General features: G+C 47.3%; 1 protein-coding gene and 1 long non-coding RNA gene across 12 annotated transcripts in view; one reads left to right on the forward strand and one right to left on the reverse strand.

Annotated features, from left to right (window-relative positions):
* The window catches only part of LOC119375196 (GRB10-interacting GYF protein 2), a 676,837-nt gene that overhangs the window by 588,231 nt on the left and 63,038 nt on the right, over nt 1–25,568 (forward strand). The window contains exon 13 of one of the 11 annotated variants that reach the window (XM_049420362.1): nt 24,926–25,003. The exons of the other annotated variants lie outside the window; for them this stretch is intronic. Coding sequence (XP_049276319.1) covers nt 24,926–25,003 — 78 coding nt within the window. The remainder of the gene's footprint in view (nt 1–24,925; nt 25,004–25,568) is intronic. 11 annotated transcript variants of the gene reach the window in all.
* On the reverse strand, nt 18,876–22,698 carry LOC119374641 (uncharacterized). The gene is made up of 2 exons (XR_007417938.1): nt 19,632–22,698; nt 18,876–19,578 (listed from the first exon to the last, which is right to left on the reverse strand). It is a non-coding gene; the product is annotated as an uncharacterized LOC119374641 (long non-coding RNA).

The following is a 25,568-nucleotide window of genomic DNA, read 5'->3' on the forward strand; positions in this document are numbered from 1 at the left end:
TCATTGCGTCGCCCTTAAGCGAAACTGAGTTTTTTTACCCGTCAGCTATTGACCCCCGAAAGCGAGGGGCGGACGTGTAACATGGGATAGCCGCTTCACTGTGGGCCATCAGCGACGGGCCCGCTACTGACAGCTGCGTATTAGCGGCTGCTCCGACCAGGATATATGCTTTTATTAATTTGATGAAATTTTTATAAACAAGTAAAAAATTCGAATTGGAACCCTAGCACGTGAGCTCGAAAGGGCAGGGCCTTTTAGGGGGTATTTACCGCAGAGTGATTAAACTCGGACGTGCTGGTATAAGCAATTACGAAAAAGCTCTTCCGAATGAAAGCTCAATGGATAAAGTATATCTGAGGAAAAGTGTGAACGCGTTTCCACCGTTCGCGTGCTCTTCCATAAACGCGAAGCAAGGAAAATTCGACATTGTTCGATATATATACTGCTAGCGATCCCAGATTTCATTCCGCGATGTCCGGAAACAGAAGTGACAGACATTTTAGCAGCACACATGTAGTTATTACTGAACATTGCTTTCCTTACGTGCCGTGCGACGCTTGAAACGAGCAATCAGCAGCGTTTCTAGAACAGACGACGTCCGCCGATGAATCGCCGTCACACTTTCTCGCTACCGAGAGGCCTAGACGTCACGAGCCTCTGCGGAGAGCGCGTTTTGCTGTCGAGCCGACTTGCAGAACAGAAGCTGCATCGGCACCGTGCATGGCATCATGGCTTATTCGGGACGCACGCGCCAGCGCTATTTATTCAGCGGAATAATTCTTGGTCCATGGTTGCGACTTTGGCAGCCCCAAGATAAAGCTGCACATGTTCTGACGCGCCGGCCGTGCGATTGCCGGTGATAGACACCCCCAAACCCGAGACTTTGGCGCAGTTTGGCGCAATTTTCGTCGATATTATCAGGATGGCGCAGAAAATACAATTTGGCGCACTTTGGCGCAGTTGGCGCAGGAGTGGAATCACTGCTCTTAGTTTTGCAAGTTGTCACAAACGAGCGCGTCAATAAAACGCGCGCGCGGCTACTTTCAAACGGCAGCGGGATAGCGCGGCGCCAGCCGCTCGCCCAAGAAGCGGGAACAACGAAAAAAATTGGCCGCGTATCTGCGTGCTTGGCTGCAAATGTCGTCTAAAGACGATAGAAGAGGCGCTGCGTGAGATATGGACGCCATTTGGCAATACGTCTGGAAACATGAGTGCTAGCTGTGTTGCGGGCTGGTAGTCCCGGCGCAGCAGCAGGTGAAGACCGGCGGTGACAAACGCGACCGGCGGGGACGCCAGCCAGCCCGAACACGCGGTTTGGCGCGAAGCGCCGAAGCAGAAGAAACGTCCGCACTCAACGAGTACTCTCCACACACTCTTTTATTTACACGTCGCCTGGGTAAAGCAGGAATGCCAGAGCGGCGCCCCATGGCATTCGTACAGTGCAATACTGAACCGAAACCGAAACACAACAATGAGCTCGTGCAGAGGGCACGGAGGAAAGCATGTTTCAGCGCAGTCGCATTTTCATCGCAGCTTAAGAAACTAGGGTCTCTAGAATTACGTATCTATGTATTTTCTATTAAAGGAACACACCACCTAATAATTACCTAGTGATGTGGCGCCTCAGATATGCGTAATGTTTGCTTTTTGATCAACAATGTACACAAGTATGAACCTAGTCAGCCGTTCAAGATGGCTGGCCCTTGGGCAAGTGGTTCAACTTTGGCCGGGTGGCTGAATCGAGTGACGTGCCGATGTAGGCGTGCGCAGGGTTCGCTATTAGGTGGGGGGGGGGGGCAAAGGTTCATCGCAGCGCCCCCCCACCCTACTAAGTCAATGTATGGAGCAGATTTTGCGCCCCCCCTTCCTCTTAGGTGACTAGAAGGGCCAATGTACGGGGAAAATTTTGCGCCCCCCCCTCTTAAGATATTAGGGGGGCGGCCGCCCCCCACTGCCCCCCCCCCCCGTGCGCACGCCTATGCGTGCCGACGAACAGAAAGACAGACCAAAATTTCTGCGTTTAAGTTCCCTAAGACAAGTATTAAAAGACAAGTATTTAAAACAAGTATTAAAAGACACCGGCGCGGCGCTCCCCCCTCACCCACTCGAGCCAGACGCAGACAACCAGATCAGACGCCCGGCAAAGCCTAGAACCATCTAGAGAGAAAGCATGACGCGACGCCGCCGCGAGTAAAACCGACGAGAGAAATCTCGCACTCTCCCTAGCTTTGGCTGTGCTGCCCGCCGGAGAACACTCCCGGCGCTCTGGAACCCGGAGGAGAAGGGAGAAAAGCGTGCATCGTCGACCAGTCAGGAGTCGGTCCGGAGATAGTGAAGTTATGCCGGTTATGCTGAGTGTGGCTCCCTCAGCCAAAGAAGACGTGTTTATGATGTTCTGCAGTCAGTCGATCGTCGATCTGGAAGAATCGGATGATGACGCCGTGTGAGCAGTGACAAGTTACGTGAGTGTTTCCTGAAAGAGAAACATTCGAAACTGACCGGTGGGAACTACGACAATCAGCGCTGGAGTTAGCGTGAGTGTTTCCTGGAAGAGAAGCATTCAAGTACCGTCCAAGAATTGTGGACTGGGTACGCTGTTCAATATTCAGGACTTTAACTGTTCTTGAATAGTTGTAACGCATGAGATTGCATTTGTAGCGCGTGATCTGTTTGTTTAGTTCCCGTTGTGTTAACACCATCTGAGTTATATTGTGAAGTTGTAACTGGTACCAACAGAGTGTACATGTGTTTAACTGAGAATATATTTCGTTTGTGTTATCGACTCTCGGCTCTGACTCGGTCTTTGGACCACAACCGGCGTTCGCTGGCGCACTAAAAGGACCAACTCTAAATTGTCCACGCTTTCGTGGTGCGTTTTGGGGGGCCGATACGTCCGCCCTTGGAATCCGCTCGGCGATTGCCAATCCCATTAACGGGATTAGTGACACAAGTGTGAAAATATGGAATAATCTACCAGTTCATGTAAAAATCTTCACCTACACAGTCACCATACCAACGATCATTAAAAGCTTATCCTATTTCTTTGTCAACATTACCTATTCTTTACTTTGTTGTAAACTTTTTCATTTCTTTTTTCTTTTTTTTTGTAAACTCTACCTTTTCGGTGCGTTTTTTCTCGTTCGTGTTATGTAATGAAGTGTTGCGCTACCATACGTTTATCATCGCAAGGAATGTGTAACTTTTGTATATTTTTTTGTTTTTAGACCAACACATGCTTAGTTTTGTTGTGTAATTAATAACAAGAGGTGCCGCTGCAGTTTTTAACTGTGAGCCCTCTTTCTGTATAATTCTTCCGTTGTGTACTGCTTTGAGAAAACAATAAACTTGAAACTTGAAGCGCGTGTCAGCGCAGTCACACGGTTGACGGAACTTCGCCCGCAGACGCGGTTCCATCGTCGACGACTGAGGAGGCGAACGGCATCGACGACCAGGCGCCGGACTCGGCGTCCACTCAGCGGCCGGGCATCGCGTCGCCTTCAGTCCCGCCAGGCGGCTTGGGACCGGCGCTGGCCAGCGAGTCATCGGCGTCCTCAGCTAGCCTGCCGTCAGCGGCCGGTCTGCCTCCAGAGCTGGCCGGAGTACACCCGGCTGCGGCGGCATCGTTGTCCGACCTTCAAGGTGCCGCTGGCCTTCCCTTCTTCCGAGGTCCCATCGCCATGTTGCCCCGGCCGCTGCTCTGGTGGCCGCTCTCCGAAGGTCAGAACTCGGTGCTGGCCGCGATGTATATAGAGCTTAGTGTGCAATGACCCGAACTTTTTTACGTTTATTAATAGAGAAATACGAGAATATTTTCTCACCCTTCCCTAATGACTTTTCATAATATGCTTTACTAGCATCACTAGAATGAAACTTTACTCTTTGTATCTATCGCGCCCTTTGTTTTCATCACGTTTATTTATTGTTGTCCACTGTATTTATGAGCTTTCTTTTCCATTAGCCCTCTGCAACTCTGCATTGGTTTCGTGGAAAATAAAGCATGCATGCATGCATGCATGAATACACACACACACACATACACAATACATACATACATACATACATACATACATACATACATACATACATACATACATACATATACATACATACATACATACATACATACATACACACACATACATACATACATACATACATACATACATACATACATACATACATACATACATACATACATACATACATACATACATACATACATACATACATACATACATACATACATACATACATACATACATACATAATGATGTCATTTGATCTGCGTCTATTTCTTCTATTGTTCTATTTGCACAACATCGTTCTAATTTTTTTAATTCTTTTTTGCTGCTATTATTGTACTTTATTTCCTAAAAGCATGGATTTCAAGACTGTTGCCATGAACGTGGCCCTCAGGCACTCTCGAGTGGTTTATAACCGCTTTTCGTCTGAGGGACCCCCCAACTCTAGTTGGAACTGAATATTTTAAATGATTTGATCTTTGTGTGCTTTTCCGCATGACACGAGTGTACTGCGGCAAAAGGGACTTAAGCGTTTCGCACGCAATCAGCAAATCTTCGAACCGATGTCCTCGGTTTTTAATTTTCTTTACGCAGTGGTGGCGGTGGTGAAAAACATTGTGCGAAAGTCAAGAGCTAAAATTGTATTTTTTAATTAAAAAGCAGCGTTGTGGGCGGCCTTCATGCTGCCGGTGTGGCGTCCAGGCAGTGCCTAGTCGCGACGACCGCCGCCAAAGTCACCAGCCGAAGTTGAAGATCCGGCCTGGTGCTGGACAATGCAGCCTTCCTCTGCTTCGGACTTATTATGTACCAAGAGGCAGGGGGAAAGTGTGCCGGGCTTGAGAATATATGGTCATAATTGGCGATGGAGTTGCCACATAAGCGGCAGGCCGGCGAAGTACGTCCAGGGGTGGAAGATGGCAAGACGTGCGGGAGTAAGAAAGGTGTGGGCCTGAAGTTGGTGCCACAAGTGTTGGTGATGCTGGGAAAGAGATTTGTGCGGTGAGGGGAAGGTGAGGCGAGAGAGACGGTAGTGCAAGGTGATGTCGTGGTACGTGAGGAGCGCGTCGCGCGTATACATTCCCGCGGGGGCGGGCTTGCTCGGTCAGTCGAATCGCGAGCGATGGAATTGGCCGACTCGTTGCCAGGATGACCCCCGTGAGCGGGTATCCAGATGATTTGTATGGGGCGAGAGGGAACGGTGCCAGAACGCAAGATACCGGTGGCCGAGGGTGCAACCCGTCCAACTGCGTAGTTCTATACCGCAGGCTTGGAATCACTGAAAGTGTATTTCGCGGAGGTTTGCGTGACGGCAAGGTCAATAGCTGCCCCTTCAGCCTCCACAGAGGTGTAAGTGTAGACGGAGGCAGTAATAGAGGTCGGAGAGAGTTGTCAGTGACTTCAAGGGCGTGGGTTGGGTACGGTAGTGGTGGTACGGGGGCGGCATACACGTAAGCCACGGCGGTTGGCCGTCCGAACTTACGCCAGAGCGCGGAGGCTCGCGCTGCTCTTTACGGGAGAGTTGCATGGTGTTCAGGACGCATATTCTCAGGGAGGCGACCAACGGTTAGGAGGGAGGAGACGTGGGAAGGAATGGGCAATGAGATGGGAAGAGGCATAAGTGGGGAGAGTTTAAGGGTGGAGAGAAATGCTCGATCCGGCCGGGTGCGGGAGAAACTGAGGAGCTGGGCCGTGCGATCGGTGCCATAGAGAGCTGTTTTTAGGAATGTTTATGGCCGTGGCCATACAATCTGGAGGACTGGTCAAAATGCGGGAGTCTCCCGGGCAAATCGGGAGATTGGCAGACATGCAAAAAGCAAATTTCACGAATAGATTGAAGAATTTCGTACCCCCAGTGGCAATACAGCTGGTTAAAACAGTGAGGTAGATCTACGCACAACCTACGCAAGTTCGCATGTAAGTGCTTGCATATAAAAACATTGAAAAACATTGTTTAGATTCGCTATCACTATTGTCGGTTGGTGCTTCGTGCAAATCATTTGTAATATGAACATATTTGCGAATATGACAGGCCCGTTCTTGATTCATCGATTCACATGCCGCAGGTGTGCAGAGACGGCCGCCAAGCTACTCTTCTGCAGCCTGCGCTGGATCCGCAGCGTGCCGGCCTTTGCGCAGCTATGCTGCCGTGACCAGCTGCTCTTGCTCGAGGCCTCCTGGAGCGACGTGTTCCTGCTCAGCGCAGCGCAATGGGGATTCCCACTGGTCACTGCCACTGGTCAGTGCAGCATCACTGACCTGCATACCAGCTACACACCTTCTATGGCAGACGCACATTAGCCTAACGTGCCGTTTCTTTTCGCCCACTTGCGCCAGGCTCGTGACATTACGACTAGCTATCCAGAGCGACGGATGACTAAAGAGAATCGAACAAACTAAAGGAATTATTCTGCTTCACCCGCCCTGATATGAATGTCGACATGTTAACGGTTCTCCGCACGCGTTCTTCGAGAGTCTGGTGACTTTCTTTTTTTTGTCGTCACGACAGCACTGGTGTCATAATACTACTTCGAGACGGCAGCCTGACTACACGATCGGCTTAGTATAGTTCTTGCGACAAGATGTCTCATCGCGATGCAGCAGCTTGTCTTCATGACAGCACTTTGCATCGTGACCGTAGCATATACTGTGGCACCCATAAAATCAACGAAATGATTCTCTTCGCGTTCAACCTCACTACAAGCCCTCTGCACTTGTTCACGATCAACCAATCTGCGAAGTGACACTACAGAATCCAGTTCAAACAGCAAATACTGCTTCACTTACGTAAATGAAACAGCCTCGTGGAAAGTACTTAAGATCCACAACATGAGAGATAAAGTGCGTTTATTTTATTAAGGCGAAAGCCTCACGTGCCTCATGAAACGGGAAAAGTGACCGTAGGGGTAGTCGTCAACACGAATGGTACCAAAAAATCATCATTAGCATTATAGATGATTATGACTATCATAATTATTTGATAATTATGATAATGATGATGAGCAGATTTCGTCTTCGAGTCGTCTTAGGCGAATGCACAAGGAATCCTACGAGTATTTTTTTCTTCATGCAACGTCATGACAGAATTACCCTTATAGTATACATAAGGGTAAAATCCCGAACAAGTGCGCCCCGCCGCCCACCCACGGTGAAGCATAATCCGTCAAAATTTGGAGGGGGTCCCTTTGCTTGGTCGAGGACACCGTGGTCGAGGATCAAGAATCAAGATGGCGGCGGGAGAGCCGTTAAGAATAAAGAATGCACACCCGTGCTTCTAATGGTATGCTTTATTGAATACGCATGAATTCACTATTTTTATTCGCCCTCGTCGGGCGAATAAAAACTGTGAATGAAACAGTGAATATGGCGGGAGGGGAGGAGGGGGCGCATATTTCAAGTTTCGCGGAAAACTTGGGAGGGGTGGCGCTTGCTCGGGATTTTACGGTATACATGACATGCCGGCCCCCAGAATGAGACGTTGATGGGATGAAGTTTCCTCTCCGTTTAGGTTTTCGTGGCGCTACATTGGTTAAGTGAGCCGCAGGATAATGATAGAAATACACTATGAAAAGCGTCTGCGATTCCCCTGTTTTAATGTGACGCGTGAGAGAGCAGCGGCGTCCTTTCAATACGACACGTGAAAACAGGTGCACATCGTTGTGGCGGACGCAGGTGTCGAGTCTGCGGCCGGCGAAGGCGGTAGTGCAGCGGGCGGCCTGCGTGGACTGCAGGCAGTGCGCGAGGCCGTGGGCAGGCTGACCGCCCTGCAGACGGACGCCGCAGAGTACTCGTGCCTCAAGGCCCTCGCCCTGTTCAGACCAGGTGAACGCCATGCCCCAGTCCGCCACTGCACCCTTCAATTCCTTCCCTTTTCCTTATAAATGAGTCCTTCCCTCCCCCACCATTGCCAATTCTTACATTTCTTCCCGTCTGTGGTTTTTCCTGCTGTCGAGCTGGCCACGCGTCGCCCTTTCCCCCGCCCCCTACACTCTTTCCCTGTTCCCTCATCTTAAGCCACGTTTGAGGCATGCACCAGTTGTGAGACGATGACGATAATGATTTCCTTCTGCTGTGACTTGTACTCACACTGGGGGATAGGAAATTTTAAAGAACATGCGGAATGTTAAATAATAATTAAACAAAAAAGAAACGAAAACATATTAAGGACAGAGTGCAATAATTATGCACCTGTAGATCAGATCAGGCAGCTAGATGGTTATACTGAAGATAAATTAGGATAGCTGTATTAAATTGTAACCCAACATTTTTCTTAAGGCAAAAGCCTTAGATACTGCATCAAGCACGAAAATTGACCGACGGCGGCTCAACAGGAGTGATGCGAAAAATCATCACGTGATGACGTCAACGTATGACGTCACAGACCAACAATTTTTGTGCCGCAATTATGACGTCACCATGACGTCACACAACGTGACGTCCTACGATGATGCCATCACATGACGTGGTCGCTTGCTAAAAGGTGGGCCGATCACGGAGGCAGTGCAAAACCAGACAAGGTGCAGAAAGCTAACAATGCGTCCGATCCTGGACGCACTGGAAAACCCCGTTAGGTGCAGAAATATCTCGGATGGGGCGGGGGGGATCCATACGTCGAATGAGAAAAAAAGAAGATGGCTTTCGCCTTCGAGTCGTCATAGGTGAATGCGTAAGAGACTCTGTAAGTTGTGTCTTTTTTTTTTGTATGCTGCGGTGTTACTTTTTCCATAGCAATTTCCTTCTCTTCCCCATACATTAAACTTTAGCCAGCAGCGTAGTCAATGGAATTTTAAAGACGATAGTCTTTCTTGGGGAACTTAAACGCAGAAATTTTGGTCTGTCTGTCTGTCTGTCTGTCTGTCTGTCTGTCTGTCACCCGATTCAGCGACCCGGCCAAAGTTGAACCACTTGCTTACCGCCCACCCATCTTGAACTGGTACGCTGTTCATAGTGAACGTTGTCGAACAAAAAGTAAATATTACGCATACCTGAGGCACAACATCACTAGGTAAGTATTAGATGGTGTGTTCCTTTAATAGAGAGTACAAAGATACGTAATTCTAAAGACCCTAGTTTCTTAAGCTGCGCTGAAAATGCCATATGCGCGCCGACGAACGTCCTCTGCCACGGAGGAAGGAAACCCTCTGCACAAGCTCATGTTTCCCGACGTATTACCAGATGGCGTCCATATCTCGCGCAGCGCCTCCTCTATCGTCTTTACACGGCATTTGCAGCGGCGCACGCAGATACGCGGCCAATTTTTTTTATTGGTTGATATCCCTGCTCTTCGAACGTTACCTCTTTTCGAAGTTTTCGTACCAAAGAGGTCCAATATTGTTTGTGCGTTAAGGAAAGAAGTGTCATGAATTGGCTGGGCACAGTGAGCGAATCGTCACAATTACAGCCGTTCGATCGACATGCCTCCTGCAGATGGTCGAAAAAAACGTCGCTTAGGGGCGCTTTTTGCGAGAGAGGTGAAGTGGTTATTGCTAGGAAAAGAAAGATGGCGCTTCGGGAGAACGGCTCTGCGCCATAGGAAAAGGCAGCAAAGGAACAGAGGAAATGAAGGGAAGGGAGCTTAGCGAGTGTTCACTTCTTGCCTTGTCGGTAATACATATTGTTGGCGTTTAGCGCAAAGGCTTGTGAAGATGCGGCCAAGAGGGGACACACCCACACCGGCGATAAGTTTCAGCAACGATTTATTGAGACGAAAGCCTTAGATTCCTCACAAAACGCGAAAAGTGACAGTCGGCGTCGTCACCACGAGTGATGCAAAAGATCAGCATGTGATGACGTCACAGGTCGCCAAAATTTGTGAAGTTATCGTGACATCATTATGAGGACACATCATTATGAGGACGTGACGTCATCGCATATGACATCGTCGCTAGGTCAAAGGCAGGCCGATCACGAAGGCACTGCAAAACCACGCGAGGTGCAGAAACCTTCCAATTCCTCCGATCCCGGAGGCAGTGCAAGACCACGTTGGGTGCGGAAAGCTTTCGGGCGGGATCAATAGAATCGACTGAGAAGAAAAATAAACAGTCGCCCTTTAGAACCCGGATCACGCAATGTACAAATGCGCGTGATCCGGGTTCTAAAAGAACATTGTTGAAAGCTAGCGCCAGTGCGTGTCCCTCCTTTACGTCTGCGTCTTCACAAGCCTCTGCGCTAAACGCCAAGGAGAGAAAGGATATGGGAGAGTAGGCGTTAGTCAACACACACACGCCCCGATGCGCGCATCGCAGAAGTGTCCGGTCTACGCGAGGCGTCGCAAGTGGAGCGCGTCCAGGAGCAGACGCTGTCGGTGCTCCTGGAGAGCGGCGACGAGCGGCCCCGGCAGCAGCAGCACCGAGCCGCGCGACTCCTCCTGTTGCTGGGTTCTCTGCGCGCCGTGCCGGCCACGTTGCTCGAGGAGGCCTACTTCCGGCCCACCATCGGACCGGTGCCCATCGAGCGTATCCTCTGCGACGTCCTGCAGACGCTCTGAGAGACCGCACTGCGGTGTCTCTCATCTCTCCGCAAAACCCGCACTCCGAAAGCGACGGACTAACTGGCAACTCCTTTACGGGAGTGTAAATTCTTGTTTTACACCGATCAACGATGACCAAACTAGACTCCGTTTCATACATCAGGTGCAACGCTGTGGAAACTATGCAAGACGTTCGGTCAGCAAAATGTGTAAGTCCGCGTGTCTCGCGCTTGGATTTCGTCGTCGTAAACGTGGCCTCCGCGATTGGCTCCGGCTACGCGCTACCGGAACTAATCGCGGAGGCCACGAAGCGAAAATAAAGGAAGATGCGCCAAGCTATCCGGAACAACACACTGACAACCGTATAAATAATGGGGTTTGTTCTTTTCGAAGGCACAAAGCATCTTCCTTTATTAGTCTGTCTAAAAACGAAAAAGATCACATTACGGGTGGTAAAATAATTGAACTATTTCTTGGTGCGAACGCATCTACTGCAAGAAGTATCGCTAGCTTCCATAGCGTTCCACCTGATGTATGAAACGGAGTATAGGAAAGACCCGGCCTAGTACCATCGTTTCGACAAAGAAAATTGAGTTCAGCGTTCGTCAGGGCGAAAGGTCTCCTCGTCGAAACGTTGACTCTGTGGCTCTGAACTACCCTGGTTCGTCCACCATGGATCAATTTGTTCATCACACTCATCTTGCTGTGTACTCTGTTTCGTTTTCTCGTCGCGGTGGAATTACACACACGCCTCCGCACCCACTCAGAGTGAAACGTGAAGCCGGCCTCGAAATTTTACGGAACACTGGTTTCACGATTGTAGTGTAATGTATCACTGGGCATATCGCAAAGGCTACTAAACTATGAAACTTTGAGGCTATTCGTGTCCAAGCTTCGAGGAAACACGGCTTTGTTTAGCAAATCTCGTGTCCCGAAAAAATGCCTGACCGACAGTTACATTATTGGGTGACGTAAGGAGGCACTGAAATGCAAGAAATTACGGGACAAGCGGTCACTCCCGCGAAGCCGACTTGCTGCGTCATTACTGTACTGTTTGTAGAGAAGAGGGCCGTATCATTGCGAGCTTTTGTGCAGCGCAGATAAGAGGGACACGGGACACGACGTGAAGTGAACACTTCGAGAGGCCGTAATTAGCCTTTTGTATGACAGTGTTGTTTAGTTTACTGCTTTATTTCGTCGTTGTTATTGTTACCATTAGCTCACATTTCGCGCTTGATCTCACGTCACGTTGACCAGCGTCAACCGACCTACAGGTAGTATACACTAGCTGCAGGACTCGTTGAAATATTTATTATTGTTATCTACATTTCATCTCGTAATTATGGCTTATTCAGATGACTTATTTCAACGAATGGAAAACACACGATAAACGTAATTATACGCAGTCGACAAAAACGTGCTTTTTTTTTAACCTCACACTCGGCAAAGCTATATACTAGCTTTTCAGCAAAGTATGAAGAAAAAAAAAAGAAGACAAAATAATAAGAACATACAATCGCATTGCGAAAAGCTTGCTCACTTAAGAAATTCTCGACACAATTGACCTTAAAAACGGATGTTTATTTTGCAAGCTTGGGATTCTGAAAGACATTACGTATGTACGTGGTAGTTCACATCTAAGGTAAACACCTCGTTAGCATTGAAAACCTCATAGCTTATGTTTAATACAGAATTTTGAAAATTGTAATTGTGTCTATCGACATCATGATTTTACATCTTGTAACGCACATTTCCCTCCTGAAGACGCTCTAGTTTTACCGGCTTGAACACTAAGGCGGCGTTCACCTTAGATGTTGTCGACCGTGTAAACGAAAGCCGCGAATACTTTAAATAGAACTTGATTGCGCAGCGTTCCGCTTTCCTCTTTTCATATATTCACTACTCGAAAAGATACAGTGTCTTCCTTTCTCCGATTCCTTATGTTTCGTGCGTTCTCTGAACGACGTGAGATTAATATTATAACGTCACGCTGCGTTCTCCAATCGCCGAGTTCTCTCGTCCTTGTTGGGTCTCGACTTCATTCATATACTATACACGCGTACGAGTAAAGCTACAATGCGCTCGCCGCTTGCTGCCGTGTCCATGACATCAGTGACGCAGCACCTCGGCGTCGGTTCGCCCAAGGACGGGACAGCCCACTCTGTATACATGGTGTTGAAGCACTCGACTAAACAACATGACGTCAAGACTTATACTGTGCTGTAGTTCGCTAGTCTTACCAGTTGCGCACGTGAAGCGCGAAGAAATAGATTTTTCTTAGTTATGGCGTATAAAATATACAGATGAAAGGAATGTGAGGCACGTAATATGGTAGGGTGCCGAGCAGGCATTTATTTATTTATTTATTTATTTATTTAATTATTTATTTATGTATATTTATTTATTTATTTATTTATCTTGCTACACGGCTTGATGCGTGGCGCACGTCCTGAGTGGGGAATGTTTCTCATGCTATTTTAAGCGAACATAATTAGCACCGACGTCACCAAAGCTGTGACCAATCAATCTTCGACGTTTTCTCTTAACGTGATATCACCACATTCGTAGAAAACTGTCGTTAAACGTGCCGTATGTCCTTCAGCGAAGTCGCACGAGGATTCGATGAGTGGCATCACAATAACTTCGCTCACGTTGTTTGTTGTCTCAAAGATCGCTAAGCTAGCTCGTACAGAATACTGCAAAATATATATATTTTTTTGTCAAGCTGAATCTGTCGTATTGCACTGCAAGCGGATGCTACACAGGCGGACATGTTTTACAGATAAGGATTAACCGCATTTATAATTGGCGAGTACTACTTTATCTTCCAGGTTCATTCAGTCATTTGATCATTTGACAACTGCAATAAACCAGTGGCCCGGCCGTCAGCAGAGAGAACGAACAGTAGTGTGTGACGCCGATGATTGTTATCAAGTTGATGACGGGCAAGGTCTTCAAGACATCCATAAACACGATCCTGGAATAAAATAAAACAACACGGCTACGCCGTGAAATCAGTTTTAACTTGAATGTGTCATTATTCGCTCCCATGTGCATTGCTTGTGCACGGGACTAGGCGAAGATTCCCTTGTGTTTTTATTTTTTGTTTTGTTCTCAGCTACAGTCACCCTTGATGTTTAATCAGGCATATACCATTGACACATCGTTTGCTTCTCAATTGGATTTTCAGGCTTAAATGCGAAGCTTTACGCAAACCTCCGATTCGATTTTTCCGCGCACATTTCGTCTTCGTATGTGTGTCGCGAGATGTTTTATTTTCGTGTGTATGCAGCTACACCAGAGGCGACGACAACTGTAGAAAGGCTGGCGAGTTAAATGACGTCACAGGACCCCCCCCCCCCTCTTACACCAAAAGAAAGAAAAGGAAAGCGTGAAACGCGCGAAATTCCGAAACTCGAGCGTGTACCGTATTCATGCGTTCATAGTCACCGCTCGGCGCTCACTCTGGTTGACTTTGCTATACAGACAAGCGCTCAAAATTTTGAAATCATAAGCAATGAATGAATGAATGAATGAATGAATGAATGAGAATGAATGAATGAATGAATGAATGAATGAATGAATGAATGAATGAATGGTGGGACCTTAGCAGTAAGTGGAGAAGTGACCCATGGACACGGAGTGTTGTGGCTTGCTGGAAAAGTAAATTATATCTGAGAGGGCTATTCACCCTGTCGCTTTGTGCATGGTTACTTCTAGAGTCCCAAATCTTGCGAGTCACATATCTGTATCGATGTCTCGGCGAAGCCGGTATATAAAACGCCGGCAAGCGCATTCTTTCATCTTTCTCCCGCTTTAACCAGAAAATAATACGCACATAAACTCAGAAAGTCGAAGAGTGTAATAGAATGAGGACAACTTGTGAAGCTCATTGCTTTAATCTCAGAAAACAGGAATTTTCGGTAGTTCGTCCGTACAGTTTGAAAAAGTGTGGACTGTCAACAAATGAAACCAACTACCGCTGAATTAGCTACGTGGCGAGAACGAAATTTCAGCTAGTTTCCAGCAAACTCAGCTTTTAGGGATCGAGCACATATTGTGCGAGCAGAGAGTTGGCGTTAGTCGGTATTGGCGCACGATATGCCAACTCTGGCAATGCTGTGGTCGTGACTGTGTTTTACGTACAAGGTGCGACATAAGCGTCAAATTATCAGTTACACGGGACGGTTTCCCTGGTGCTGCGTAGCCTCCGTGACTATTTACCGCCGCGCGATTAACACGCTGCAAACATCATCGTGCCGTATAAAAGCTTCAATCACGCTTAACGCGCACAGTTGCGCGTGGCGACGCATTGCCAAAAGTTTGCTCCATATACATGTACTTGCCGTTCTGTTTCGCCACATAACACGACATGGCAATCATTTCGTTACGGATAAGACTGCTTTCGATGCTGGTTGAAAACGCGAAAACACGGTGCTCGCTAAAGTCGCGCGCTCGGAGACTGATTGCGCCCTTGTGGCGTCAAATCAAGGCGCCCATTGTGTGCCTTCGTCGTCCGACCACGGTGATCCTATCACCGCGTGTCGAAGGGAGGCGCCGCGACGCCACGCGCTCCAGTACGCGTCCTTCTGCCGCTCGGGCGCGGCCGTATACTTGTAGTAGTAGTAGCAGCAGCAGCAGCAGCAACGAACTGCCAGCGGGACCCGCAAAATCGCATCAGGCGCGTCTCGTTACGCGCCTTTTCAGCGACCGGCGCGACCGGACCTAATTTCATCGAGCCGACACAATCACGAAGCGCTCTCAGAGCTAGCTCGGCCGGCCCGGCGAGCTCAGGCCTCGGCTCGACAAAAAAGCAAACCCTCATCGTGCCGCTGCCCTCACAGAGTTCAGACATAGGTTCACACAGACAAATAAAGAGAATTCAGACGGTTCACGGCTGACGAAAACGCCTGACCTTTCTGTTTCTACGCGCTTCTCTCGATCCTCTTTCAAAAGCGAGCGCGGATTCGCTCTCGAATCAAGCGCCGTATAATTAGCGCCCGCCGCTCTCCTCCTTCGTAGCCGAAATTAGTGCTCTATTAAGCGCCGCTCATTAGATTCCCGCCGCCCCGTGACTCAAAACAGAGTTAGCGGAAGTGCGCAGGCAATGAATGGTGCGAATCAAAGGGAGCAGCTTCGTCGAGGTGCAAATGCGGAATGTGGAGCGCAAAACCGCGCCTGTTGCCCTCCGATCGCCGCGGACAGACTGCCCCCGCCTCCATCATTTTGTTTTACTGCTTGTTTATTCACTTGCAGGGGGCATCCAGAGCTGCGTACATTCCCGACACTCCCTGTTTGACTGACAGTGATTAGTACGCGTCATGAGCGACACCGGCTGCTGTTATGTGGCCACGCGGTAGGATGACTGCACTCTAAAAAAAATTAAACTAAAAAAAGTCCTTTGACTCTTTTGCCACGCATATAACTCTCACTTATATTTTGGGGAGTCGTACGTCGCACTACTCACCAAAAGAGAGTCAACGTGTCAAATGAGAGTCATGTGTGTGAGTTTATACGTGGCAAAAAAAAGAGTCAAATGACTTTTTTTTTTCTTTGAGTGTGTCCTGTTATCTCGAGATACGAACGACATGGACGTTTCACTAGATGGAACATCCCAAACGGGTCGCTGATGTAGATGTGTCGCAGGTTAACTCACGGACGCGTTGTTCTACAAAAATCCCATCGTACATACATGCTGCGTTGATCCTTCGCAATTTGTCGACACGCTCACTTCGGAAAGCGTAGTGCGACACCACGGAAATAAATTCCCCCTCTATACTAATAAGCTGTCGTGGGTTAGGGCGCATCGCGTCGGCGAAGTAATAAGAAGAAAGAGCGGCACGCTTCATAGAAAATAAAGAATATAGACTCGCCAAGAACGCCTTCGCGCACGGAGATACGTTGACACGTGGTCTTTTAGCAAGACACGTGAAACGAAGCACCGTGGATCTAAGATACAACGCCCAGTGACAAGCACACGCGTGAATTTTCGTTGAGCAACCAGTCAGTCTACAATAACAAAGCTATTTACTATTTGTATATCACAGAATGTCAATGAATTTACGTGGCATGCACCAGGGGCGTAGCCAGAAATTTTTTTTCGGGGGGGGGGGGGGGGGTTTCCAACTATACTTTATGTATGTTCGTGCGTGTGTTTGTATGTGTATATGCAAGCAAAATTGAAAAATTTCGGGGGGGGGGGTTTGAACCCCCCCCAACCCCCCCCCCCCCCCCTTGTGGTCACGCCCCTGGCATGCACATTGCGTGCATTCACGTGGCAAGAGCGGATGAATTTTCGAACAAGTGAGTCTTTCAAAACCGATTTATCGCGGCTAGCTGCATAGCTATCGGAACCTGACAAAAGACAGCCCTTTCAAGGTAAGTGATCCGACTTAACGAGACAAAAAAAAAAGGATATCCGAAAATTACCGCACATGTGTGTAACGACGATAAACGTAAGTTATGGGAACGACCCTACTTTATCGAAACCTTCACGTCTGAGAGGACGCCGATTTTCCTCGATGCGGTCGTCATGCCCGCGCCTGTTGGTCAGTTCAAGGACAAAACGCCATGTGCAATCCTTTGTCCGCAAACGGTACCGGCCGCATGCGCCGCAACTCAAACGGCGATAGAACAGCTCGGCACGCTCTTTTTATCGCGATATGACCTTGGTGACAATAAAACGATGCTAGAGTGGTTATTGATTGTATAATGGACGACTCGAGCGGATTTTTATTGCCATCCAGGCTACAACTACTTGAAAAGAAATGCGAAACAGCAGGGAACGTAGATGCCGCACTGTTCGCGCTTCTTTACATCGCCCCTGTACATGCAATTGCAGACCGCGCTCAGTGGTTTTCTAAGATAGTCAAACCCGCAGAAACTCGGAGAAAAAAAAAGGCATTAGTTCGATATGAAACCTTTTAAAAAATTTACCATATTTGCGATGCGATTATTAGCTCGCAAGTTGGCTTCACGGCACTGCTTGACGATAATGCAAGAAATGCGGCTTGCCGGCAACACACGTTTTTTTTTTTTTTTTTAATGTGGCGGAGCTAGTTGTTGATTGCGCGAGTTATATGCAGGGGCGTTTAATACGCCAGAAAAACGGTATCGATGTAAATAACACTACTTCTAAAAAAACTACTCTTTACCTGCTGAATACATCCATCGCTGGTATGTATCTTATACGGGTAAGCCAAATTCTTGGGGCGTTTCGTGCTATCCCATGTTCGATGTATGAAGTGTTCAAGCTATCTTGTACGATGTAGCCGTAGATTTTCCTGTGCACTGACTTGAAAGCATTGCCACATTTGAAAATAGTTCAGTATAAACGATAACTCGATTTACCCGAGTTTGATATAGTCGGGTGTGAATGTACGCATTATTTAATTCAACCATGCACTGCATTCTTAAGCTCGATCTTACGCGAGGGTGAGCCGGCCCTTTTCTTCCCTTCTAAAGGCGCGCGAAAGTGCTCAGTGAAGAGTACAGGATTATTTCATGCTATTATTCGCGATGTTCAAAGCAGCTGAGCTGCATATGACATATTGCCCATGCTATGGAGGATCTGAGCATCACGACTGCACTCGCTTTCAAGCTTCCTTTTGTCTTTTTTTTGATGGCCCCACTGGTGCCGTTATAATTAGCCAACGGCTAAATATAACAGCACCACTGAGGCCGTTAGAGAGGCCTTGGCACAGTCACCCAATAAATTGCAGTTTTCAGCGAAAAATAGAAGTAGAGGGTGTATTGTGCCTGTACATATATGAAAAATGGACTTTAAAAGAATATTTCATTGCAAAATGAGCCGTAGGAGTCGCTGGCTATAAACCCCGCCCACCGCCGGCGACCGCCATTTTACCATGCTCTGTGCAGTGCCTCCTCTGTGTGACGTGTGTTGCATGGAGCGGAGCCATCGTCTCCCACCAAAGTATGAGCCGCTGCAAATTGTTCCATTTCAATGCCAAGCTGAAGAAAGCTAAGATAGCTGCATTGCACGCGCAGCTGACCACGGAACAATATCGTTCGCCGGAATGCAAACCCTCGGCAAGCAAGCAGCTTGTTACGTCACGGTTCGCGAGTGCGCCAGTGTTACTCTACTCTCCGGCTATTCGCGTGTTTATGAAAAAAATATTCAATTATAGATTAAGTGCTCGACTGAACGTGTTAAAATTTTGCCAGCTTGTTTGTGAACGCACAAGGATTAACCCACATAGCACAGATTATGATCGAAAATTGGATGTCCGATATATATGTCAAGCAAAACATATTTGTTTTAATGGGCGCCCCCTTCTCAGCCTTTATTACTCTTGATCCACCCCTGGGCAGGGCACTACACAGCTGCCACAAAAATGTGGCACATCACAAGCGGCTATTCAACGACGTACAGACAGGAAACAGTTTATTTTAAAAAAAGAAGTACATTTCTACATAAACGTCCTTTAACAAAGCACTTCACTTTCCAACAATATGTTTATCGTAAAACAGTGCTTTGCACCCCTGCATTTCTGTGAAAAAAAAAAGAGAAATATGAAACAAGAAGATCCTAAATGCATGACATCAATAAGACACACTATGTGCTTCAGGTGTGCACGACACAGCAACCATGTGTCTGCAAATCACGCAGGTAAACAATTGCACTAGCTCATTCAAAAATCAAGGTCCACACTGGTACCATTATTGCGAGAACACTCGAGCCTCAACACAGTAAACCCAATGAAATAATGATTTACTGCCATATTTGGTACTGACTAGCTCTTTCTATATCACCCTGACACCATGAAATTGAAACTGTTTCATATAATACGCACCACGTAGGATTTATGCGGTTCGGCGTTCTGTCAAACATGAGGCCACGAGTATGGCTGAGCTGGACCACAATGTTGCAGGAAATGAATGCGAAGGCATTTGCGTGCACACTGCTTTGGATGTGTTACAGAATCTCAGGTGCTCTAAATGAATCTAGAACCTCCACTGTAGCACCATTTCATATTTCTTGAGATGATAAATCCACCAATCAATCATATGCTTTGATACGATCTCAAGCATAAATAAGGCTGTGATGTCGAAGCAAAATCACTAATATTGCTTCATGACAGGGGCGTAGTGAGAAATTTTTTCGGGGGAGGGAGGGGTTCAACCATACTTGTGACGTGATTGCATAAAACAGCCTGTCCTACCCATTTCCAAGACAAGCATTCACTCTGAAGTTTTACAAGCCAAAACCACGACACGATTATGAGGCATGTAATGGTGGAGGGCTGCGGAATAATTTTCACCACCTGAGGTTTTTTAATGAGCAGCTGAATCAAAGTGCACAAGTTTTGTACATTACCCCCATCAAAATGTGCCTGCCGCAGCTGGTAAATGATCCCCTCAATTCATGGTTAGGAGTGAAGCACTGCAGCCATTTAGCCACTGTAGTGGGTGAGCAATTTCTTGGTAGTCTGCCAATACTCAAGTTCATTACGTCCAGACTTAAAATTACTCAAGCTACCCCCAAAGTTGTACACCCCAGCCTATAGTTACTTCACAAGGTTATGTCATCGCAGCGCTGCAGACAGAAAAATAAATTGCGCGAGCAAGCTGCTGTACACTTGCTCAGTTTAAACAATGACAATCAACCATCTACTGCTATCCTCGCAACTAGCATTAGTGAAAATGTGGAAGCCCTGTTATTGGAAGCACAGTTGTTTTCACACTGCGACCTGCAAGCAGGCAGGAGGCGCAGACAAATACAAACGGCAAGTCACCTAAAGCAAATTTCATGACATGAACTGTCACTCGACAGCTGTAGCGGCATAAATATACATGGTGTGGTGTAATAGCTAATGATCGCTAGCATCCCGTGACGATGACTTCTGGAAACTCACTGTGCACTGCACAGAAACATGGTGGCACCACGAGAAGCCAACACGGAATGTAATTGGCTTGTGTTTGCACACTCAAAGATAGTAATTATGGTGGAAATAGGCCTTCACCTAATCCTACTGTCCCTGAGCAGCCATAGCATTACTGCTGCTAGACAGAAAAGAGAGCAGCAGAAGTTGCAATGTATACATGCATACAAAGTTTCATTGTTTAAGTAGGCTCTACAAAAACCTGCTTGTTTGTATTTTCCTAACCTAAATACCACAGCACTTCCCTTAAAACTCGGTCGTCAATGTGTGGAGGAGTACCCACAACAGTGATGTGAATCAGAAAAGTAGGATGTGTAGTAACACCCTCACGAAAATGTGAATGCTAATAACAGAACACATGGTACAAATTTGTTCAGAAGGCATAACAAGACTAACCCAAAAGTGCACTCTTCCTGCACTCTTTCTGGTGTTTTTTCTGGCTGAAGCAATACAAATAAAAGCTTTTATTAACATGAGAAAAGCACACTTTTTTGTTTATATGTTAAAACTACAATGTGTCTGATAGCTCACAACACACCAGTGCCAGATAAACACTAAGAAAGACAGGCTTGTGTCTGTCGTTTAGCAATTAGGACTTCTTCAAGACTACCAGTACCAAAAATCGTAGCATGACTGTGTGCAAAGCATAAAAGCTTGATGACCAAGTAATATGCATTTCAACAAGCCTGAGATGGAATGGTTCTCCAACTATATTCAGGCTTTTATTTCCCAGCTACCTGCTGCTGTCTCTAAATGAACAAGTTTGCATTTGAGGCTAGCACAAGAAACAACACAAAAAAAAAAGAAAGGAGGACACGTTCTGTTTTGTTCTCTCGTTGTGTACTCTTCTTTTATTGTAATGTCCGAAACACAAATACACTCCACCCTGCCAGTTCATCTCCTATCCAGCTCAACACAATAAACATCCAATACATTCACTTCCCATGTACAGTCGCGCTCAATATGACTTGCAACACGGGAGCGCGTGGCCTCACGAGTTCAAAGCATGCCCATGGCTTCCACTAGACCTTATTTCCATAACTAAATGCTGTTCTTGCACACGGGGATGATTCCAAATAAGAAAATATTTAGTTGCTGAAATGAAAACAAGTTGAAGCCATGTGCAATCTTTGAACTCATGAGGTCACGCGCTCCCATGCTGCAAGTCATACTGAGTGCGACTGTACCTGAGGTGACAGAACATATTCACAATCTACACAATGACAGTAACAAGGAGTTTAAGAAAGCAGCCAGCCATTCGCAATAAACTTCACTCATATCGATATTCCTCTTTATGAGGAATATGAATGTCAGCCACGTCCATTATGTAAGGTGAAAAACTGAGGTTTTGGCTATGTTGTCTGCTCTGGAAGCCAGCCAATTTGGATCGAATTAAACAACTGGCTCTTAGAATTAAGAAGCTTCAAAATGTTTTGATATAGCAGTGTGCCAACCAAATTTCAAGAATAGCCTCAATAACCAACAACATTTAAATATCATGAGCAAACTGCAATAATATTAATAACAGAGGTGAGGCCAAAATTCATCATGGAAGTGTGTGAGCTGCATAGTATTCCGCTTTTTCAAGCATCCAGCCACCAGTTTTCAGTAATTTATCGCATTACCTGTGGCAGCAACTCCAGCCTAGCCAACTGATGAGGAAAGCTTACATACGGGTATACTATTTTTGTCAATTTCTGCCACGAACTGTGCCAGCGACCACAGGTATGAAAGAACACAAACGGAGTGAAGAAGAAGAGAGGAAGGGGTGGACAGCTAAGTGGAACATAGGAGAACAAAAATGGGGTCACTTGGAAAAAAGCTCACGGGTACAACCTCTCCATCACCCAGCCAGGTGCAGCTGGTTCTGCCATGCCAGAAGCGTCGCCCTTTTGAAAAACGATGCGATCGTGCAGACGAGAGGAGTGTCCCTGCCAGAACTCCATGCGTGAAGGGGCCAGGCAGTAACCTCCCCTAGAAAAGGACAGCGCCACAGCAACAGTTCATTACGGCTACTTTCAGCAATCTCTTGTTTCTTATAAGTGTTCATGTTTTGCTCCCTGCAAAACATTTCTGCAGAAGCTGCATGTTATGTAGAACTGCTTGTCTGTCAAGCAAGTACAGATGAACCCCATTATAAGAGACGCTGATGTAAGAGACAAGTGGGTAGAAGACACACCAATGTGCCGTCATCGAAGCAGGGGTTGATGAAAAATGAGAACATGGTACCCAGCTTATACAAGGCACCCCGTATAAGGGACAAGAACTGCTCTCCTGTGTGGGTCTCTTATAAGGTGGTTCAACTGTATTACAGTGAAACCTCGTTAATACGTACCTGCCGGGAACGCGGCATAACTACGCACTAAACGGTAGTACGCATTAAACACCAAGTACAAATTTGCATCTCCTAGCGTACGCCATCGCCGCCAGCAAATAAATAGAGTGCCACAGCAAATATTGCCGAAAGTACCCACCGCAAAGCCTTTTCTTTCTTTTTGCCAAAGTGGAGAAAAGATCCTGGCACACTCGCACGACCGGCCGATAGCGCGTAGTGGCGACGCCGAAGAGCATTTCGAAACTATTGCAGGGTCCGGGATACGCGGTCAACGCAGTGACCGACATAGCGACAGAACGGACAGTGTCTGCTTCTTTCCGCGGTATATGTGCGTGCGTCTAACCGCGATCTGCTACTAAACGAAAACTGACACAGTTCCAGTGAAACGCGGTACGGCCGCGTGGCGCCGATCGTCTCCCGGCTAGTTGCGTGCAGCGCGTCGCCTACTCGGCTCACGCCGTCACTACCGGGTCGCTTGCTGTGCCGCACGCGCGCATTTATCGTGGGAATGTTGTTCGTACCCACTTCGCTCCAGATCGTGCACAGATGCGGCGAGTAGCTTGTTCGGTTAACGCAGCGATGACGAGCTTCATGCAAGCGATGCGCACTCCGCGATGCTCTATCGGTCCTGGCAGCGGACGGAGGCGCGTTGGGTGGTCGCTTAATAAAAGCGTGCAGTATGGTTACAACTGCGCTACGCTTGCTGTATCGTACACGTGCGTTTAGCGTGATAGCGTCAATGCAGCGAGGTTTCTCGGCGCCCGCGACCCGCAACGCTAACTACGCAACAGCGATCTGCTTTCGCTTCTACAATGCGGTGCGCGCCTGATGACGGCTTAGTAGCGTTTGCTGTCGGGCTAGTTGGTACATGGCTGAAGTTCTTCGTCCCTGCCCGGGCATTTGTGCCATTAATTCAACTTCAGCCTTGAAGACGGTCGCGCACAACGAAGCGGCAGCGATCGGCGGCCCAGCGCGTTCAGGTTGTCGCCTAATAAAAGCGTGCAGTAGGCTTAAAAAGTAGCGCTGCGCTGCACGCGTGCCCGAGCAGATAGCTGAAGATACTTATTGTGATAAGGTTGTCGGCGATAAGTCATGTCGGCGCATTCGTCGGTGGCCGCCACCTCGCCTTCGTTCTTTCCCGATGCTTACCCGCAAAGGCGTCGCCGCAATCGCGCGGAAGTCGGAATCGGGGATCGACTGATCTGCGCACTTCTCAAAAAGGCGGAAGACCTTTGGCGGCACATTCTGGCATCGGGAAGTTGAGCGGCGCAGTAAAATATTATGGCACAAAAAGTTATCGCGGTACGCAGGGTACGCACTAACCGGTAGGCATAGGGCGAACCACTACGGCTTAAGCGGTCAGCGAATGCATTGGGCTCTATGGGACTCGGTCGGGGATTCGTCGCAACTACGTTTTAACCGTTAGTACGTTTAAAGCGGGTACGTATTAACGAGGTTTGACTGTATGTGGATGCAGCTTCAATCGTTAGCATTGGAAAATCGTAAGTGCACCCAAATGTGGTTGTTATAATCGATAGATCGTTATATGTGGGATTGTTATAAGTGGGTTTTACTGTACAGCAACCTTGTCAAAAGAGAGGATATTGTGGAGAAATTAATTAAAAAAAGTAATGGATAGTTTGTCCTGTGCCCTACTGGTACGCCTGACCAGTTTCAGTTTCTTTCTTTCTTTCCTTTTTAGGGGCGAAGCTCCTCGTAGTCTAACCTTGTCACGTCTCCGTTGTCCGGCGTAACCACCTTTGCAAACTGCCCACTACTTCGTCTTTGCAAACATCCCACTACGACCCATCACTGATCCATCACTTCACCGACCATAAAGCCATTATAATGAAGGGGGAACGGAAGCCACGTCTAGCTACCACTTACGATTAATAAAATTTCTTGTATAAATATATACAGTGTTTGTCACGTCTTTGATGATGTACCGGGCTATCGCTTTGATTGCTGCTGGGCGAAACCACTGAAGATTTCACGGTGTAACCTTCAGGAGCTTCGCCCAAGCTCTTCATCATTCACCCGTGGTTATGCTGTGAATTTTTTTTTTTGAAGTTTGTCAGCCGTAAATTGCTGTGACTGTGAGGCAGTAAAATCTGGAAATAACTGAGGTGAAAAAACGTGTTTTTGTTCGTGTGCAGGCTTTTTGCTGAAAACTTTCTTGATTGTGTTTGTGTATGTGCAGAGTGTACGGCAGCGATTAATAGACGAGCAGCAGAAGAAGGAGCGGGAGCTTCTTGAGCGCCTCCTGCCGGCCGTCAAGGTTAGCAATATGCCTTGCATTATTATTCCATAAACCAGTGTTAAGTTCGCACAAGTTTTGATTTTACGAAGGGTGGAGGCTTGGCCGTGTTGGTAGGTCATACTAAATGCAAGAGCAGTGCAAGAAACAAGGATTAGCGAAGAACGCACATGACACCGACCTTCAGCAACATTTAATAGCGAAGTGAAGGCCATGTCCTTGTTCATGATCAACATGTGACGAGGGATTTGTTATTCTTCAGTCGTAGACTCGGTTTGATCATTCTCTCTTCATTTATTAATGAGAACTAACAGACAATAACGCCAAGGAAAGTCTGTTAGTTCTCATTAATATTGTGTCTAACAAAGAAAACGAGCCCTTAAGAGTCATCTTCTTTCCTTCTCTTCATTTATGCATGCCGCCTTACCACATATACATGGTCTTCGCTTTGCTATTTAATGTTGTTGAAAGTTGGTGCTGTGTGTACTTCTTCATTACGTCTTGTCTCCTTCGTGTAGTGAACGGCACATGCAGAACTGCGCATACGGCGGCAGCGTGTCAGTTCGTGACATTTATCTGTGCTACC

The sequence above is a fragment of the Rhipicephalus sanguineus genome, chromosome 11 (assembly GCF_013339695.2).
Source record: "Rhipicephalus sanguineus isolate Rsan-2018 chromosome 11, BIME_Rsan_1.4, whole genome shotgun sequence".
Classification (NCBI taxonomy): Eukaryota; Metazoa; Arthropoda; class Arachnida; order Ixodida; family Ixodidae; genus Rhipicephalus; species Rhipicephalus sanguineus.